Source organism: Lepidochelys olivacea (genome assembly GCF_965140295.1).
Source record: "Lepidochelys olivacea isolate rLepOli2 genome assembly, chromosome: 1".
Lineage (NCBI taxonomy): Eukaryota > Metazoa > Chordata > Testudines > Cheloniidae > Lepidochelys > Lepidochelys olivacea.
In genome coordinates, this window is record NC_140411.1 from 265,217,599 (window position 1) to 265,238,753 (window position 21,155).

General features: G+C 43.6%; 1 protein-coding gene across 1 annotated transcript; it reads left to right on the forward strand.

Annotated features, from left to right (window-relative positions):
• Positions 1-1,470: 1,470 nt before the first annotated feature.
• Positions 1,471-20,952, forward strand: LOC311515114 (uncharacterized protein). The gene is made up of 5 exons (XM_084617998.1): positions 1,471-1,509; positions 6,032-6,501; positions 17,052-17,188; positions 18,311-18,440; positions 20,411-20,952. The coding sequence occupies exons 3-5, from the start codon at positions 17,086-17,088 to the stop codon at positions 20,631-20,633; spliced, it is 456 nt and encodes a 151-aa protein (XP_084474124.1). The 5' UTR covers positions 1,471-1,509; positions 6,032-6,501; positions 17,052-17,085; the 3' UTR covers positions 20,634-20,952.
• Positions 20,953-21,155: the final 203 nt, after the last annotated feature.

Below are 21,155 nucleotides of genomic sequence, written 5' to 3' on the forward strand. Positions count from 1 at the left end.
AAATTTACTTTAAAAACAAACAAACACAGATTCTCACATAATCAAATCATTTCGGCAGCTGGATCTTTTAGTAAATCACTACAGCGTACAAGACTTGGTAGTGTTGTTGAGTGGTGGCAGCATTTTACTGCTGCAGATGAGGTTTTTGTGGGGCTGCAGACGCTAGTGAGTTTGTGAGGCTCAATCCTGTAAACATTTACACATATGTTTAACTTAGTCACAGGAGTAGTGTTGAAATCAGGAGGACTCCCGTGTAGGTAATGTTAAAAACCTGTGACAGTTTTGTGACTATGTAAGCCTTTTAGAATCATAGAAATGTAGGGCTTTGTTGAAGAGAATCCGACAGCGTCAGTCTTATACCCGTTAAGGAAACTTGTGATAGAGGAGGTCAAATGCTATCCCGCAGAGAAGTACTTTCTAAGAACCAGCTTCTGGAACAGATTAGAGCTGAAAGCAAGAGTGCAAGCAGAAGGCAGACAGATAGAGGTGTCGGAGAATCTGGACTTTTCATTTCTGTGTTCCGGACATCTGGCTCCCATGCCCTGAGCAATCCCGTGGTTTACAATACTTGTCAATTTGTCCCGCAGTATCCCAAAGTTTAAATAAATGCAAAAAAGTCTCTTTCTCCAACTTCAGAGTTAGGCAGGGGTGCTATGTGAGGTCAAATTCCAGCAAGAGCAAATAGTTTGTGCTGCAAATTCATGCAATTTGATGCATGGATGGCAGAGCATAGTGTTTGGGATTTTAGTGATGTACCAAGCATGAAAAATGAAATTTACCTACTTTACATTGTGAATGTGAGCTAGTGATATGCACTGATTTACATATAAATTGGACACATCTAATTTACTAAGCCCAAGCAACAAACTTTTCTAAAATAACACTAAGGTTGCAAATAGACCATTAATTTACAACAATATTAAAATGTCATTCAAAAAAAAAGTTTGAAAGTCAAGAAATGTGCAGTTAAGCTTGAAGAGTTAAAAGTTTCAATGTCAGGAGTTTAGAAGGCCATTTATAAAACTAAAGTGCCAGAAAGTCTGGAAATATTTGCTCAAGTTCCACCACCAATGATCGCTCTGCAGCCTTACCTCTATTATTCTCTTCTGCCTAGAGGGAAGATCCTATTTACTGCACATGAAAGAAATTGAGTCTGTCCTGACAACTGAGTTTGGTTTTGGGGGGCAGATTCTGTGCCTTTTGAAATCACTCCAAACCCAGTTCCAACAAGGAGCTGCCATTTTTGCCTTTGTTTCTCTCCAGGGACACAGAGACGCCTGCTTGCTGACTTCAACTAATTGTGGCAGCCCATAGCTCCTGTGTTTGGAACCTGGAAAATCCGGCTAGCTTCACACTCCCTCCTCTGGGGCCAGCCTCCAGAGATAAGAATGGGTCATTAACCCATATGTCCCATGTGTCCCCGCTGACAACTCATGAGGTAGTGACCTGAATTGAATCCATACTGCCTGTGGTTTCTCCCTGGAGGACTACTTCAACAACCCATAACAAGTGAGCTATTACATATCTCTTTCATAACAGACAGTCCAACACTCATATGTTTAGGATCATGACCAAAAAGTTGATCTCTGGGCTGTAGCTAAAGTTTGAAGTCCCTGACCAATACTGGGAAGATAAATAGGGTTGAGTGAGGTTTTGTTCCTACAACAGAACGATGAATAAGGTCTGTACCATGTGTGAAGGGTTATATAGGAGAAGCTGAGCTGGTCGAAACAAGGTTAGTAGATTTCATGGAAAAATTGAACAGTGAAAATGTTTCACTTCATTCAAAAAATTCAGTTGGTCAAAAAATTATTTTTCAATAAAAAAATTAAAATAAAAAATTCCCATTTCCCCCCCGCCAAAAAAAGTGTGTTTTGTTTCAGTGCATAATAAACCATTTTCTCACACATTTTTTACTGCCCCCCCCCCCCGGAAAAAGGGGGAGGAGGAAGTGAAAGTGTGAGAAAGTATTTATTTCTCTCGAGAATCAAAACACAAGTGTTTTTGTGTGTGTGTGTGTGTGTGTGTGTTTTGCGGGGGAAGAGACAGCAGGAGGGGCATTGCTGGCACATGATGGCATATATCACATTGCAGGTGAACGGGCCTCCGAAAGTGCTGATGTGATTAGGCCCTATGATGGTGTCCCCTGAATAGCTATGTGGGCACAGTTGGTAACGGGCTTTGTTGCAAGGATAGGTTCCTGGGTTAGTAGTTTTGTTGTGTGGTTGCTGGAGAGTATTTGCTTCAGGTTGGGGGGCTGTCTGTAAGCAAGGACTGTGCCTGTCTCCCAAGATCTGTGAGCGTGATGGGTCGTCCTTCAGGATAAGTTGTAGATCCTTGATGATGTGCTGGAGAGGTTTTAGTTGGGGGCTGAAGGTGATGGCTAGTGGCATTTTGTTATTTTCTTTGTTGGGCTTGTCCTGTAGAAGGTAACTTCTGGGTACTCTTCTGGCTCTGTCAATCTGTTTCTTCACTTCCGCAGGTGGGTATTGTAGTTGTAAGAATGCTTGATAGAGATCTTGTAGGTGTTTGTCTGAGGGTTTGGAGCAAATGCGGTTGTATCGTAGAGCTTGGCTGTAGACAATGGATCGTGTGGTGTGGTCTGGATGAAAGCTGGAGGCATGTAGGTAAGTATAGCGGTCAGTAGGTTTCCGGCATAGGGTGGTATTTATGTGACCATCGCTTCTTAGCACTGTAGTGTCCAGGAAGTGGATCTCTTGTGTGGACTGGTCCAGGCTGAGGTTGATGGTGGGCTGGAAATTGTTGAAATCATGGTGGAATTCCTCAAGAGCTTCTTTTCCATGGGTCCAGACGATGAAGATGTCATCAATGCAGCGCAAGTAGAGTAGAGGCATTAGGGGACGATAGCTGAGGAAGCTTTGTTCTAAGTCAGCCATAAAAATGTTGGCATACTGTGGGGCCATGCGGGTACCCATAGCAGTGCCGCTGATTTGAAGGTATACATTGTCCTCAAATGTAAAATAGTTATGGGCACTGCTATGGGTACCCGCATGGCCCCACAGTATGCCAACTTTTTTTTGACTAACTTAGAACAACGCTTCCTCAGCTCTCGTCACCTAATGCCTCTACTCTACTTGTGCTACATTGATGACATCTTCAGACTACAGACTAACACGGCTGCCACTCTGAAACCTATCAATTCTGTAAACATCCTTGGTGACTCATGAGTGGACTTTTAAGGAGAGTCCAAGCGTGTGGCTGTAGACATCTTTAAACCTGACTCCCCTCTTGGTTCATGTGTGGTTTTAAGAGGTACACAGCCTGTAACTGCAGACAATTCTGTCTCATATTATGCAGTTAGTATTGTTTAATATTTATATTACAGAGTGCCTGGAGGCTCCATTCAGAATTTGGGGCCCCGTTGTGCTAAGCGCTTCACAAACATATACAAAGACACTGGTCCTGCCCTGAAGAGTTCACAGTCTAAAAACTCTCCCGAGTTCTCATAGATTGTGGGAAAAAACCCATATAAACTAACTTTAAACTTAAGCCACAAAGGCTTATGAAAACAGCCAGCTCCCACTCCTCACTGAGGAGAATAGAACAAAACATCTGCAGTTGCTATGCAGCACCATTTTTGAGATGTGGCAAAAAAACATAACGGAGAATTTTAAAAAAGATCCTTGACCTCTCTGCTCAGACAGTTTATGATTGATGCTTATTACAGTGTCATTTTAGTGATGTATAACACAGGACAACAGAGCAGGGGATTTTTGTAATATGGACCCCCATCTGCTAAGAACTGGACTGAGGCCAGGTCTACACTGCAAAGGCTTATTGGCACAGCTGTGTTGGTCAGGGGTGTGAAAAAAACCACACACACCCCAGACTGACATAAGTATTTCAGCAACCACCCCCCCATGTAGACACAGCTAAAGAGTCCGTTTGCTGGTATAGCTTATGTTGTTCAGGGAGATGGTTTAACTACATCCTTTTGCATCTCCACTAGAGGGGCTCTGCTGGTATAGCTATACAGGTAACTGTACAGCTGTATCTGCAGAGCCTTTGAAGAGTAGACCAAGTGGTTCTCAACCTAGGGTTCCCATACTGCTGAGTGTGCACAGAGGTCTTCAACTCATCTAGATATTTGCCTAGTTTTACAACAGGCTATATAAAAAGCACTAGCGAAGTCAGTACAAACTAAAATTTCATACAGACAATGACTTGTTTATACTGCTCTATATACTATACATTGAAATGTAAGTACAATATTCCTATTCCAATTGATTTATTTTATAATTCGATGGTAAAAATGAGAAAGTTAGCAATTGTTCAGTAATAGTGTGGCTGTGACACTTCTTTGTATTTTTATCTCTGATTTTGTAAGCAAGTAGTTTTTAAGTGAGGTGAAACTTGGGGATACTCAATACAAATCAGACTCCTGAAAGGCAACAGTAGTGTGGAAAGGTTGAGAGCCACTGGTGAAGACTAGTCAAGAGACTAACAACTAATTGCACAAGGCCAGAAGGGCCAACAGATAACTCTGATTCAGTAACAAAACAGGCTGCATTTGAACTGGTAATTTAGAGGCTGAAGTCCTGCACACTGAAGTCAATGGAAGTTTTGCCATTGACTCTGCTGGGAGCCCGACTGGGCCTGAAAGACACTATTTACTATGAAAAATAGTGATCAGGATTTGGGTAGATCATCAGAGCTTTGCAGGGACCCTTTCCCAATCTATTGCACCATCAAGTGCCCGTGCCCTGAACTTTCAAGTGGTGAGTCCTTCCAGGAGTTTGTTTCTTCTTCTTTCCATTGAACTGTCGTGTCAGCACATCTGGACTGTGCTAGTCCCTTCTCAACTGGGAACAGCTGTGAGAAATCCATGTGATGTAGATCAGCGTTAGGGTTATAGTTGTATAATTTTTGTTTGTTTTTATCCCTGACAACACGGGTTGCTAACATTTCTGGGAGCTGTATGAGTAGTTTTAATATTTCCAATTGTGGGTTGCTTTATGTAATTGGTGTTGTATAACGCCGTAAGTAAGTGTCCCACTGTTTCAGTGCTATGGACAATAACATTGACATAGAAACCTCACTCGCCATGCAGGCACTTTTTTTTAAGAGATGGAGTGGAGGAAATGTTGGCACCATGTGTCTCTGATACTGTCTAGCTCTGGAGAGCCAGTCCTCTGTAATCACAATCCTCTCTCTGTCAGGGCACCTCTCCATTGGAGATTAGCACGTTTGAAGGGCTGACTAAATGAAGGTAATAATAATGACTGACATCTATAGTGACTTCACCCAGAAGGAGCCAAAGCACTTTACTGATTTACAAACCATGGGTTAGATGCTCAGCTGGTGTAAATCAACATAAGTACATTAAAGTCGGTCTAGGAGCTCTGCTGATTTACACCAGCTGAGGATCCGGCCCTATATACTGCGTGTGCATGCATGCGCACACACTGCTTTTGGTCTCGAGCAATCGTAAAGTGCTTCACTCTATGCAAGGGGATTATTGTACCTACCACTGAAACGCAGCTGCAGCAGGGGTGGAACATGCAGTTATCTCAGAGCACACAGCAAAATCATCAAACGGTTTAGAAAAGGAAGTGAAAAAAGCACTGCAGCCAATTGACACTATAGGAGTAATATCAGGCAGAATTCAAATTTGGCCAGGGAACTAGCAAATCGTGCCATGGATATGGTAATGATCACAGGAAGCCAGAACATAGTACTAAAGTTTTATCCAAAGGATAGCACCTGCAGTAGTTCAGCACATCCTAAGACAGTACTTGTTCAATTCTTACTCACAGGGAGGGACAAGGTCACCCTCTACTAAGTCACCAACATCACTTATGGTGATACCTGATGTTTCTTTGGAGGTCTCTAAGTCAAGTACTGTCCAAGCCCGAGTCTGTTTGGCTTGGCAGCCAAGTAACTTGGGAGCAGAGAAAAACACTGCAGACAATATATCCTCCTCCTTGTTTACTCTGACCAAAATAGATCTGGCACAATGGCTCAGGAATGAACTAATCGGCAGAGAATTAATTGGCATGTTTGTTCAAAGGCAGAAACAACTTGAGGAACAAATCCCAGGCTGGATGGCTCCAGGGGGCTCAAGTTGCCAGAAAGGAACACGGCATAGTGGAAACTATGGATGGTAAGAGAGGTTGCACAGCCGTGCTGGATGCCAAAGAGTTGTGTGCTGTGCAACGGGGAACCAAGGTCACGGATGAGAGGAGACCCCTCAAGAGAGGGTCCACTTTAAAAAGGAACTCCACTGATCGATGTTTTCACTTCCGTAAGGCTCCCATGTGTCTGAGGAGATGTTCAGCTTGAATGGACAGGAGGGGAGGGCAAGAAAGAGCAGCTAGAAGAGGTTCCAGAGAAAAATTGGGGAAATGTGTGAAGCAGAGATATGAAGAGGAACACGTCACACACTACAAGCTGAAATCCAAAGGGGGCGGTGAGGAGAGAAGAAAAAGAGAGAGAGAGATACATTGAAGCCTCATCACAGGATTGCCCTCTGGAGTCCAGGTAAAGTTTATTTACAGTTTTCTGCTCTCCTTACCAGGAAGAAGTTGTGCCTTCTTCATGAGGAGACACAGCTGAGCTTCTAAAAAGCCTGGTCAGTAGAAGGGAGTGAATGAACCTGCAAGAAGATGCAGGAAGAGGAGAGAAAATCTGTCTCAACACCTGTGTCCTTTGTTGGACGGGCTTAGACCTGAAGGCTGTATGAGTGCTACTGGATTGCATTGGAGGGGAGAGGGTACTAGTGTGCAGAATGAAAGGAGGAAGAAAAGAAAGAATGTGCAAGTCCCAAAGACAGGGAGAAATAGAGTGCAAGTTCTGAAGGAGTCTGCGTGTGTATGTTCTGAGACCTAAAAGAGAGGAGGAATGTGTTCTGAAGGAGAGAGAGAATATGCACCCTGAAAAAGTGTGTGTACATTCTGAAGAAAGGGCAGAAACTGTGTACACATCCTCAGGACAGGAAGGACCAACAATATTTTCACTGCTGCTCTGCTTTGCAGCAATACCTTTATTGGTACCAGCCTAGTATCACTCCTTTCAGTCAGTATGCCTATCTGTCTGAAGCAGGGGTGGGCAAACTACGGCCCGGGGGCCACATCTAGCCCTCCAGCCGGTTTAAACCGGCCCTCAAGCTCCTGCTGGGGAGCGGGGTCAGAGGCTGCTCCGCAAGCGTGTGCCGAGGCTCCTGGAAGCAGCAGCATGTCTCTGCTCCGGCTCCTACATTTAGGGGCAGCCAGGGGGCTCCCTGCGCTGTCCCCGTCCCATGCGCCACCCCGCAGCTCCCACTGGCCGGGAACTGCGGCTAATGAGAGCTGTAGGGGTGGTGTCTGCGGACAGGGAAGTGCGCAGAACCACCTGGCTGCACCTCCGCATAGGAGCCGGAGGAGGGACATGCCACTGCTTCCAGGAACTGCTTCAGGTAAGCACCGCCCGGAGCCTGGACCCCTAACCTCCTTCCGCACCCCAACCCCCTGCCACAGCCCAGAGCCTATTCCCGCACCCTGAACTCATTTCTGGCCCCACCCCAGAGCCCACCAGCCCAGCCAGAGCCCTCACCTCCTCCTGCACCCCAACCCCAATTTCGTGAGCATTCATGGCCCACCATACAATTTTCATACCAAGATGTGGCCCTCAGGCCAAAAAGTTTGCCCACCCCTGGTCTAAAGCATCAGTTTCTGTAGCTGCCAGCCTGCAGGTCTTCCATTAAGGTCAGAGGATCTGTCTGGTTATCAGGATGGTCAGTCTATTTGCAAGATCAGTCAGGTCTGCTTTCAAATGACCATATGCAAAATGAACAAATTTGTTTATAATTACATGCAAAACAGCACTAGTGTCAATGGGGCGTGAATGCAGAAATGGCAAGCCCTTAAAAGTCAGGAAATTCCAAAAGTTAATGTTACTCCCACCTAGGGTGACCAGATGTCCCGAATTTATAGGGACAGTCCAGATTTTGGGGTCTTTTTCTTATATAGGCTCCTATTACCCTCTCACCCCCATCCCGATTTTTCACATTTGATGTCTGGTCACCCTACTCCTACCTGAACTCAATAAGGTATTCCATTCTCTCTCTCTTTCTCTCTCTCAGTATATATATTTGTTATATATATATATATATAACAAATTATACGAATTACAATTAACATTTAACAAGGAATAGAAATAGAAAACACAGCAGAGATACAAAGTGCTGAGTTAATATTGTGGGATTTTTTCAGACATTTCTGTGGTATTTCAACTATAAATAATTAAGTTTATATTTATATTTCCCTGCTTTTTTACTTGGGGAGCTTATAAACAGAATCATTTTTTAAGCGAAGCTTGTAAACTCTTTGATTGTGGGCTTATGTTAAAGACCTCCCAGCCTTTCTCTCCTGTGGAACTGTCAGTATTTTCAACATCCTGGCTCTCACAGTTCTAATGGAACTATCCTTAACTGATGTGTTCTTTACTCACCGTGTATGCTCCCAGATATGGAGCTATTTGGCTGGAGGATTTTAGAAGCTCATTTGGCTTTACCTGTGGAATAAGACGGCGTTAGCTGGGTGTCCAATAAGAAATGCATCCTCAAAATATTGCACATTAAAAAAACAAAAAATAGAAAAGGGCTAGCAGAATGTGCAGAAATTACATATTGAACATTTTAAATTATTTTTTTTAAAAGCAAATTTGTCTTGCTGCATAAGTGTCCATTAAATCTACAAAATGAGTCTAGCTTGATTTTTCTAACTTCTGGTGGTTCTGATTTACTCAAGCACAACATTTCTGATAAGACTATGTGTATTTTATTCCTGTGCAAATAACGCAAAAGGATTCATTCGCTATTGTTGACATTTTTCAAGAAAATTGAACTTTGGGCGAAAAATAAACAGAGAAAATGTCAGCCTTAAAAGGAATTTGAGAAAATCATGAGTAACTGAAAACAAAGGGAAAGGAGTTTCACATAGAAGGCACAAGCCTAATTCACTGTTGCCCTTCATTTTCTGCAGTGAAATCAGAATGGGAACATTTTACACCTACTTTGCATTCACTTTTTTTGGTGTAAATGACAGTGGGGGCATAGGCCCCACATTTTAGACATAACTATAATAATTGCTACCTCTAGTCACTGAAATCCTGATCTCAAACTGAATTGAGGGTCGAGCCAGTATCAACCACCCCAGTATGCTCAGAAGTAGAATCAGAAGACAATATGCATATAGCAGCAGGTGGAAAGGCAGTTAACAATTTCAGCCCATCTTGTTATAAGGCAATCTCAGAGTCCTGATCCAATGTAATGAGTACAGTATGTACTCATCAGGCTTCCGAAGGCGTTGGCCTCTTTGAAATGGAGGCTGTATTTGGCACTGGGACTGCATAACCTAGAAAATTCCCAGCTGCACTAGCAGAAAACATTAGTTGTGTACAGTACTGAACTGAGCGGTTGAATGTTTTCTCTCTGTGGGATTCAGGGCAGACACAAGGGAAATCTCCCTAGCTATATCTTTGTCTCTGCTTACCTGATATTTATAGGGATTAGAACGCTTCAGCAAGGCCCTTTGTTTTCAGTTTTTAATGAAAAATTCCTGGGTTTTGCAAAAGTTATTTTTAATTTTTTACCCATTTTCATGCGAATTTTGGACCACTCAGGTACAAGAATATACCGATTACATTAAGAAAATCCAATCCATTCCATTAGGTGCATGTGTTCATGTTAGTAATGAATTAGGGTCTAGGTCTAGGTGTAAATGTGAGGCTGTCTGTCAAAGCAAGGCAATGCAGTGGAAGACACACACACATGTACGTCAGTGCTTAACTTCTAAAAAATGAAATGCCAGAACTCCCTGGACCTGGCTCCTTGCTCGGGAAGGAGAGAGGGTGGCTTTGTAACTTGGACAGCCCAGGAAACCGAGCTCCTGTTATTCCTCGGGGGCGCTGCACTGCAGGAGCCATGTGGGCTGCCGCCTGGCCCTGCGCACGAGCCCTGTTGCTGCTGCTGCTCCCCTGGCCCTGGGGCTCCTGATGCTGCCTGGTGGGTCCCCGGCTGCTCTGCTGGGCCTGGGCTGCCTCCTGCTGCTCTCCCCATGAGCACCCACCACCCTGCCTGCAGCCAGCCCCTGCCTCCAGCCACCCCTGCACCCCCTGCCCTGCCTCCAGCCACCCCCGCACTCCTTGCCTGCAGCCAGCCCCTGCTGCACCCCCTGCCCTGCCTCCAGCAATCCCCACACCCCCTGCCTGCAGCCAGCCCCCGTCTCCAGCCACGCCCTGCCCTGCCTCCAGCCAGCCTCTGCCACACCCCCTGCCCTGCCCGCAGCCGCCCCTGCCTCCAGCCACCCCCACACCCCCTGTCCACAGCCAGCCTCTGCCACACCCCCCGCCCTGCCCGCACCAGCCCCTGCTGCACTCTCTGCCCTGCCTGCAGCCAGCCGCTGTCTCCAGCCAGCCCTGCACCCTCCTGCCCTGTCTCCAGCCAGCCCCACACCCCCTTGCCTCCAGCCAATCCTGCACCCTACTGTCTCCAGCCAGCTCCGCACCCCCTGCCCTGCCCGCAACCAGCCCTGCACCCCCTGCCTCCAGCTAGCCCTGCCCCACGCCCCTGTCTGCAGCTAGCCCCACGTCCACTGGTGCCCTGCAGTTCCCAGGGCAGTAACCCTGCACACCTGCTTCAAGGAGGGGGGGCAGGGGGCAGCTGGGACCCACACATGTGCACACCCTAGGGTGACCAGACAGCAAGTGTGAAAAATCAGGACAGGAGGTGGGGGGTAATAGGAGCCTATATAAGAAAAAGACCCCAAAATCGGGACTGTCCCTATAAAATTGGGACATCTGGTCACCCTAGCACACCCCCAGGGAGTGGCGGGGACCCGCATATGTGAAACGGAGCTCATTTCTAGTTCAGGCCCATCTTTTTAAAGAAGAACTTTAGGCAGGGTTAACATACATCCGTATTTTCCCAGACAGGTCAGGTTTTTTGGTTCTTAAATTGCCGTCCAGGAGGAAAATACGGACATATGGTAACCCTGTTGGTACAAAAAAATACATACTGGGGCACATCCCTTAAATCAGAACTTTTTATAGGGAATCAGTTGTTAAGATTTTGGCAGCTCATCACTGATTACATCACTTCCCGGCCGAAGCCCATCAAAGCCTCAGCACCCCCTGCAGGGAAGCGGGTTAACAACCGGTTCTAAAACTGCTTCAAAATTTAACAACCGGTTCACGCAAACCGGGGCAAACCAGCTCCAGCTCACCACTGCTCCTGTCTCTCCTTCCAGAATGGGCCCAGAAGTGGAAGAGATGGAGGAGGCAGCAAGAGGACATGGCACTCTCACCTCCTCAACCTCTTCCACTTCTGGACCTGCTCTGGAAGGAGAGATGGTGGCTCAGAAACCTGCCCAGTTTACTAAGTTGCCTTTTCTCCTTCCAGAGTGGGGAGCAGGGTCAGAAACACTCTCACATTTCTCTATTTGTTGCTTTTTTTCTGTCCTTCCATGCCCCAGTATTAGCCTCAATATTTACCAGAAAACTTATATTAATTTTTTGCACCGATTTTCATCTGATTTTTACGTTTTTATAATAAACATTGATACATTCCTGGGAAATTTTAAACAAAATAAAAACCCAAAACACAGGGCCTTGCACACTGGAAATACAGTATCTCGGGGACAAATGTTTAACGCAAACAAGAGAGGGTGAATTGGCAGGGAACATGGGGCTGGAAACTGAAATGCTTGCAGCATTAATTTATTGTAGAGCATGGATTCAAGGAGACTTGGAAAGCGCAAGTGTTGATCCTGGAAGCGCTGCTCTTGAGGTAGTGAGCTCACACAGCTCTCTTATTATGTGGGAGTGCGGAATTAGCAGGCCGAAGGGGGGAGACTATTACAGTTTAATATTTAGTAGGGCTGTTAAGCAATTAAAAAAATTAATTGCGATTAATTGCACTGTTAAACAATAACAGAATACCATTTATTTAAATATTTTTTATGTTTTATACATTTTCAAATATATTGATTTCAGTTACAACACAGAACACAAAATGTACAGTGCTCACTTTATTTTTTATTACAATATTTGTGCTATAAAAACAAAAACATTAGTATTTTTCAATTCACCTCATACAAGTACTGAGATGCAATCTCTTTATTATGAAAGTTGAACTTACAAATGGGGAATCATGTACAAAAAATAACTGCATTCAAAAATAAAACAATGTAAAACTTTAGACCCTACAAGTCCACTCAGTCCTACTTCTTGTTCAGCCAGTCACTCAGACAAACAAATTTGTTTACATTTGCAGGAGATAATGCTGCCCACTTCTTGTTTACAATGTCACCTGAAAATGAGAACAGACATTCGCATGGCACTTTTGTAGCTGGCGTTGCAAGATATTTACATGCCAGATGCCCTAAAGATTCGTATGTCCCTTCATGCTTCAACCACCATTCCAGAGGACATGCCTCTATGCTGATGACAGGTTCTGTTCAATAATGATCCAAAGCAGAGCGGGCCAACATGTTCATTTTCATCATTTGAGTTAGATGCCACCAGCAGAAGGTTGATTTTCTTTTTTGGTGGTTCGGGTTCTGTAGTTTCTGCATCAGAGTGTTGCTCTTTTAAGACTTCTGAAATCATGCTCCACACCTCTTCCCTCTCAATTTTGGAAGGCACTTCAGATTCTTAAACCTTGGGTTGAGTGCTGTAGCTATCTTTAGAAATCTCACATTGATACCTTCTTTGCGTTTTGTCAAATCTGCAGTGAAAGTGTTCTTAAAATGAACAACATGTGCTGGGTCATCATCTTAGAGTGCTATAACATGAAATATATGACAGAATGCAGGAAAAACAGAGCAGGAGACATACAATTCTCCCCCAAGGAGTTCAGACAAAAATGTAATTAACACATTATTTTTTTAACGAGTGTCATCAGCATGGAAGCATGTCCTCTGGCATGGAGGCTGAAGCTTGAAGAGGCATACGAATGTTTAGCATATCTGGCACGTAAATACCTTGCAATGCCGGCTACAAAAGTGCCATGCAAATACCTGTTCTCACTTTCAGGTGACATTGTAATTAAGAAGCAGGCAGCATTATCTCCTATAAATGTAAACAAACTTGTTTGACTTAGCGATTGGCTGAACAAGAAGTAGGACTGAGTGGACTTGAAGGCTCTAAACTTTTACATTGTTTTGTTTTGAGTGCAGTTATGTAACAAAAAAAATCTACATTTGTAAATTTCACTACAGTGCTTGTATGAGATGAACTGAAAAATACTATTTCTTTTGTTTATCATTTTTACAGTGCAAATATTTGTAATGAAAATAATATAAAGTGAGCACTGTACACTTTGTATTCTATGTTGTAATTGAAATCAATATATTTGAAAATGTAGAAAAACATCCAAAAAATTTAATAAATTTCAATTGGTATTCTATCGTATACAGTGCAATTAAAACTGCGATTAATCACGATTAATTTTTTTCAGTTAACTGTGTGATCTAACTGCGATTAATTGACAGCCCTAATATTTAGACAAAATTGTCTAATCTTCAGACATTGATCACGTCAGGGTATATCTACACTGTACCTAAACATCCACAACTGGCCTGTGTCAGCTGACTCAGGCTCATGGGGCTCAGGTTGTGGGGCTGTAAGACTGCAGTGTAGACGTGTAGACATTTGGGCTCAGCTGGAGCCCAAGCTCTGGGACCCCTTGAGAGGGAGGGTCCCATACCTCAGGCTCCAGCCCAAACACCTCCAAGGCAATTTTACAGCCCCACAACTCAAGCCCTGCGAGCCCGAGTCAGCTGGCACACATCGGAAACTGCAACATTTAACATCTTGCCCTTCGTATACAATCCATCAACCCTCCCCCTTTTTCATCTGCCATCTCATTGTGGGCCAGACAGCTCAGTCTACCTTCCACGCCCTCCCTTTCTGCACAGGCTGGAAAACCCACAGTACCCGCCCCTGGCCACCCTCCTGACAGAGGTTGGGGAGCATGCCCTTCAGATACAGAGAGCTCTCTTTGACCTGTCCATTTTACACATACTGGCTGCAGACCTTAGAGTATCCCATGCACTCAAATGGGGGCTTTACTTCTGCCACTTCTCTGGAAGGCAGAGTGGAGCGGGCGAGTGTGTCCTAAAGCTGCTTGGCAGCCTCTTTGCATCTCAGGCAGCATGTGACTGACAATGTCCATCTATCCCACCTCCATTCTCTCAGTCAATCACCACATCAAACAGAGTAACCTGAGTGTGATTGAGACACAACCCGTTTCTCTTGTCTTTCAATCTATGCCCTCCAAGTGGCACTGGCAGCAGGCCATCAGCAATCCGTTTTGTACTAAGGTGCCTGCTAAGAAATCAAGGGGGCCTTTCCAGTACAGAGTTCAAATTTCCAGGCTGGCAAGGTCTGTCCTTAATTCACTCTGACTCCCGGGTGAAACATTGCAGACAATGTCCCAGACCTGGTGTAGGCTGAAGGGTTATATCATCACACACACAGAAAAAATACTGGGGACCTCACATACCGTGCTACACAGGGTAGACTTGGCAACTGGTCAGGGCCTCCAGGCTATAAATGGAAAGTGGGGAGGATGAAGGCTAAGGCTGGAGTTGGAATCTTACAGCAAATTTTCTGAATTTCTAGCATTTAGGACTTTTTTTATTACAAATATAACAGTCTACTAGCATTGTTTTAAACTGCAACAATAGACCTTCGGAATATAATGCCTGATCCAAAGCCCATGTCTTCAAAGTTCTCTAGTTCAGGCCTATAAAGAATATGATCCTGCAAGCTCGTACTCGTGTGAGTAGTCCTTACTAGTGAATTGATTTCCATGGGACTACCTAAGGGAGTAAAAATGATTTACATGGGTAAGGGTCCGAGATATGGGACCTTAAATCAATTATTATTATGCAATAATACTTATAGGATAATAAATAATACTGTAGTTGACTCTCAAGAATTCAAGGAATCGGGCAGAAGGGGAACTGGTCTAAGGGGCCCTGGAAATAAAACATCTGGGTCTTTTATTTTATTTGAACATTTGATGTTTCAGAGAGCCTGAGATCAAATAGGTTGGGTTTTCAATACCAGATGTGGGGAGGTTTTATTATCACCTTTTATTTCATACATCTAGACTGATCAAAGTAACCCGGTACTGAAATAGGCAGAGGCTGGGGATAAGGATTGTGGTGGATGATTTTCTTTTTTTAAATGAGTTGAAAAGCAACCCAGCCTCCCTGATCTGAGCTGCACTGTAAGACAGTTTGAAATTAGAAGCCGCAGAGTTTAGTAAACTCTTTCCTATTGGGAAAGCTTAGAAAGAGATTTTCTTATGTAGACAATAAACAAAATAAGCCCAATAGGCTAGGGCTCATTTATTCAGAAAGGAGAAGAGAAATGGGAGCCATGGTTCCAACAATGAATAGTACAGAGAAGGTCAGTGAAGGTATTTTTACCACAGGCCACAGTGATGCATTTCTGGTAAAAATCAAACTTTTTAAAAAGAGTTCTGCATTTTGGCAGCTTTTGGTGAGAATAGCTCTGTGCATGCATGTGAGTGGGTGGGTGTTACGGGAAGGACAATTCCCTTTTTTCCATTTAAAAAATGATTAAGAGGATGAATTTTGATCACAAATCCCTGATATGTGAAATGCATTACTTTTTAAATAGTGTGTCATTTTAATATTAATATCGCTGTATTTATATTGCTAATGTGACTATGAATAAAAATAAGCATGATGTAAAATAAAAAATAATTAGTTATTTAAATATAATGAAATAAAATGGTGCACTCAGATTCCTCCTTATTTGTCTCAATTTCTGCTATACATTGAGAATGCTAAATGGTTGGACTGAAACTTCTCCCAGGCTACTAGGAGACGAAGGTCATATGTCACTGGAAAGGTAATTTAATTTCCTCAAAGTTTGCAGTAAGGTCTTCGATTTGACGTATGACCTGAATGTCACAGTAATTTGGGCTTTCTAAATGTGCCCATTTCTGAAATGGGCACCTCCATGACTATGATTAATAACTAGAATATAAATCACTGCTAATAATCCTGAATGGTAACATGAATTTGGCAATGTACTATTGCATCAATGGAACAGATTTCTATTTATACACAGTATGTGCAGAATTGGTGTTTCTAGTCAGTTCCTATATGGACAGCTGTCCATGTTACAAAAACTATTGGCATCACCAGCTGGGATTACCTGACTCCTGTGTTGGCAGTCTTAACAAAGGGGCAGAAAGAAAAGGTCACAGACACTGATTTGTCCTCTTACATTTATACATAATCCCTACACAGTAAATCCGATAGGCTAGGGATGAATTAAATTATACTGGGAAAGATCCTGGAGTAGAAGGAATGTGAGGAGCTTTCCCCTCTGATCTATATGTTATATACATCCTGGAGATAAACTGAGGACTTTGGTTTGCAGGGGTAGTCATCTTAGTACCTTTCACCCAGCACCAAATTATGCTTAAAAAATTAACTCTTCATAGTTCAGATTGTCTGCAGGAAGGAAGGACAATATAGAAGGTAAGACACAAACGAGGGAATGCAGGGCTTGATCCAGCATCCAATGACATTAATGGAAAACCCTACCCATTGACTTCATTGGACACTGAATTAGTCCCTAAAAGATGTGATTTGCATTCTTGCCTCTACCATAATCTTCTAAAGCTTGACAAATCAATTCACCAATTCATACCTTAATCTTTGTAACTGTAAAATGGGGATATGTTTCCTTACCTCATGGTGATCTAGTAAGACTTACTTTGCTAGTATTTGTAAAGTGCCTTGAAGTCCTTGGGTGGAAGGTGTTATCAAACTGCAAAGAATTATTAAGAAAAAATATTGTATTAGTTACTTCATATTTATGAGAGCCCTGTACCCCTCAATTGTTTGAGAAAAACACTGCAGGGAATTGCAGGATAGGCCCCATTGCTTATATAGAAGTTGAATTGACCTCAGCATTCTCTTAAATGGATTTGCCATCAGAGGGATAGAAAGAGAAGAGAGAAGGAAGGATTAAAGGGATGAATGATATTATCTGTCTCACTGCAGAAGTAAGGAGCTGAAGGTCCAGCTAGCCTCCATCATGGGTGTTCTCCCAGTTCTCCTCTTCTTCCTCCTCCTGCTCAACTGTGGTTGTCAGAAGGACTTTCTGAATCAGCTTCAGAGGTGGAACTACAGAGAAGGAGGTAAGAGACACAGGTAGGGGGAATCAGAGAGAGTATGGAGAAGATTATCTTCAAGTGGCTGACAAAGGTTTAGGTTAGTTCTTATTTTATCCCTAGTAAAACCTGCAATCCTCAATCTGGACTGCTCGTTTTAAGGTCCTACTGACAGAACAAGGTATGGGGTAGGAGCGGGGTTACCATCCATTGTTTAGGAACAGGAGAGATGTGGTCAGGACAAAAATATGAACCGATATAATTCTTCACTCAAAACACAACCAACACCCCCTCACTCCATGCCCAGCACAACCATTGTGTGGTTTTCTCTCCATTTCCTGGATCTGGCTGTTCTAGCAGCTGGGAATAGCCATGGCATACGAATGCCTCTCAACTACACCTATATCTTCCAGGGAACATCCACAGAAAATACTCTAGGCTCCACTGACTCCAAACCTGTCCGTTACTCCCCTTATATAAAAAGAAATCTCCAGGGGACTGATGCTTTACAAATCCCTTACATTGTGAGAGAGAGCATAAAAGGTCTGTGAGGCAAGGATAAATTGGGGCCTCTTTGTCTGGGAGGATGGGTCAGTTTGATGCAGGGGTTTTGAGAGAGGCAAGTAGTCCTGAGCGCACTACCCTATTTTCAAGCAGATAATACAGAGAAACCTACAGATAAGAAAAAGGTCTATTGTTCTCCATGTGTGAGGAAAACAAGAGAGTTCCTGCATCCAGGAGGAGGGCTGTGTAGAGTACATGTTTAGGAGATAGGAACCCAGTGAGATTGGTGAAGAATTTTTGTCCAGAAGTAGTAGGAGGACCCTGGCAACTGGGAGTCAGGTTGAGAGGTTCTTATTTTAATCAGTGCAGTGGGGCTCGGGAAGAAGGGTGTCCGGTGACAGTAGGAGGGTAAAGCAGTGGGAGGCGGTGGAAGGTATTTGTTGGGGAAGCGTTAGCTCTCATACATAGTCTCTCAAGAGGAGTATATCAATGCAATTTACTGAGAATGAGCATATGGTTCTCATCCAGGTTGCCCTCTGAGTTAAGTGGGGAAATGTGAAGGTCTGTCTTACCAAATGAGACAAATGGCTAATGAGTTTCTTTGTTCCCTCAAATCTCCTCTCCCATGGCATCCTGCTAACACAGCAGACAAAGTCAACATCCACGGCATTAACAGTGTCACTCGTATGCTGGAGAAATGGGGGAACAGCATCTTCTGGCAAATGAAACACTCCTTACTGAGTCACCCTAACACTCTGCTGCCTGAGTTCTCCAGGTAACTCCCATCAGCTAACAGCAGGATTCAGTGTTCAGATCAGTGTCCTCTCTCTGTGTATGTTGCATCATTCCACTGTCCGCATCCTCCTACTCATCCCAAAGCAGGAAGAAATAGCACGTACTACAAAATGCTCCCTGAACAATTTTTGAATAGCTGAATATCCTGTAGGTTAAATATTCCTAAATATTTCCTAATAACCATTATTAGACTGTGGAAAAATTATCTCAAAGGAAGAGCAGGAAGCCCCATTATGTGAGACATAGAAAGCTTGGCTGGACAAAGTAGTTGAGCTGGGAATACGCTGCAAGGAAAATCTAGAATTGGCCGGGGGGCAGTGAAGGGGAGACCTGGAATCTCTATGATTTTAGTCTATGGAACTTCTCTAGTTACACAAAACTGCTCTCTAGTCCATCAACTCACATTTTCCCAGCTCGTATTTCAGAAATTACTAACCACTATGAGTTTAACACAGTCCTCTTATGTTGCTGTAGCCCCAGGCTACTGACAGATAGTGAAGCATGAGTCTAACCATAGGGAAGAGAGAAAGAGGAAAGGAAATAAAACAATGTATAAAAAGTTGAATCTCACTCAGAGCAATGCTACTGAATGCTGCCATTGCAGAACAAGTAGTTCTCATTCATAACACAGGCTTTTCTCTAACGAGAAACAGCTGTCTAGGAAATGGTAGAATCAGAGGATCAGAGGGAAATGCCAGAATTGAAAAGGGGGAGGGGGGGGCAGGGATTTGCAAAAAGGTTTCTCCCTGCTTTGTTTTGTTTCAAAAATTTCAAGTTAGAAAAAAAATGGACAAGCTCTATAGCTGGTCCAAAAAAAAAAAAAAAAAAAAGGAAACGTTGCAAAAATATCATCGCTATCTTTCCTGTTTATTTTCTGACTTTCCACCCAGCTCTAGGTATCAGGGTGAAGTTCACTTGTGCAGAAGGCCTGTACAATGTCTATTCAAATTAAGGTTTAAGTGGGATTTAGTTGGTAGTTAGGTCATGTGTGGGCTCTTCAAAAAGGGCATGAATTTCCCTGTAAATACTGGTATCAGTATAGTTTGTTCCCCATCCAATTTTATAGCATAGTATTAGTTCTTAGATTGTAAATTCTTCAGGGCAGGGACTGTGACTTAAATACCTGAGGGGGGGGGCGGAATCTTAACACATGATGGCTGCTACTGGATTAATAACAGCAATAATAACAAATAACAGTTCAGATTCTAAAGTTATCAGATCTCTTCAGTTAGGCAGGGTTGAGACTTGGATGGAAGATCTCCAAAAGAAACTAGACGCTGGTATAGCTAGCAGCGTTAGTGATTCAGGGCAGCTCTCTTCCCTCTAACTCTGTACTGAGCCAGATGGTCCAGCATAGTGCTAAGGGGTGTGCTGTCTTTCAGACAGGATGTAAGACTTTGGTCTGGGACATTTGTGCCCATTAAAGATCCCCTGACACTTTCACAAGACTAGGGGTGCTAGCCTGGTTATCTTGGCAAGTTTCAGCTTGGATAATTCCATTCTGCCCACTCAAATTACTCTGGTAATTTCAGTAGAAAATGCTATTCTTCACTTCCTGCCCTAAAGGCTGTGAAGTGGTCTACATAGCCCAGTATTTGGAGATATATATCCCTTTGCTCACCACTGGTCTAAATTTTCAACAGTAACTAGTGATTTTGGAAGCCTAACTTGTGACACCTTAAAGGAGCCCGATTTTCAGAAAGTGCTGAGCACTTGTCCTCTAAAAATCAGGCCCCTTTAAGGTATCTCAAGTTGGGCACCCAAAAACTGAAGGACTCTAGATCACCGGTCCCTTCTGAAAATAAAAGAGCCCATTTTATATATCACTTGGGAATCTGCCAGGATGAAAGACACTATAAAAGTATAAGATATTAGTTGTTTTACTTTCTGTCTTAAGTAGTGGTTCCTGGTCAGTGGTCATTCTACCTGTGCTGTCCCCTCTTTCTACAGCCTCCATCCCGTCTCCGAGGCACTTGATGACCTTCTGAAGGAAGTACGGTCAATGAAGAAGAGGCTGGAAGAGCTGAACGAACGACTCAGTGTTATGAGCAGGGCCTTCTTTCCTACCCGATTCAATGCCCTGAGGCGCCAGAGGCTCAGCAGTATGCAGCTGAGAAGACTCCCTTTTCAGAGGAGGAGGATGTATATCCGCAGGAGAGTTCAGCGGAATTAGCTCTTTTCCAAAAAAACAACAACAAACATTTCTATCTTTCTCTTTTCTGCAAGTCTTTATCAATGAGAGACTATTAGACTGAATAAAGTAACACATGTATGAGTGAGGGTCTGGATGCCTGAGGAGACTGGCAATTATGGGTTATGGAGCTGCCTTGCAAATCTAGGTCATTGGGTCAAATCCCGTGCAGCTCTGTGATGATGGCTGTGTGGTGACCCATGTGTGATGAGTTGTTGATCTCAATCCAGTTAAGCGTTTGTATATTTCCCCTATACAGTCGTCCCCACATTTCCTAACTATATCCCTTCTATACAGATCAGATGCCTTTTTCTCTTTATCCGACTTCACAGAGAACTATGGACTCAGGGGTTGGGGGATCACGTATACAGATGGATACTTAGGCCAAAATTTTCAAATGTTAGGCACCTAACTTCACATTTAGGTACCAAAATAAAAGTGATTTGATTTTCAATGTGCTAAGCATTTGACTTCCGGGAGAATTGTGCTTGCTTAGCTCCACTG

Coding starts and splice junctions, on each gene's coding strand:
- LOC311515114 (XM_084617998.1), top strand. CDS start 17,086: ATGGGTGTTCTCCCAGTTCTCCTCTTCTTCCTCCTCCTGCTCAACTGT. Junction 17,189..18,310: donor GTGGAACTACAGAGAAGGAG/GTAAGAGACACA, acceptor CTGCTAACACAG/CAGACAAAGTCAACATCCAC. Junction 18,441..20,410: donor CTGCTGCCTGAGTTCTCCAG/GTAACTCCCATC, acceptor CTCTTTCTACAG/CCTCCATCCCGTCTCCGAGG.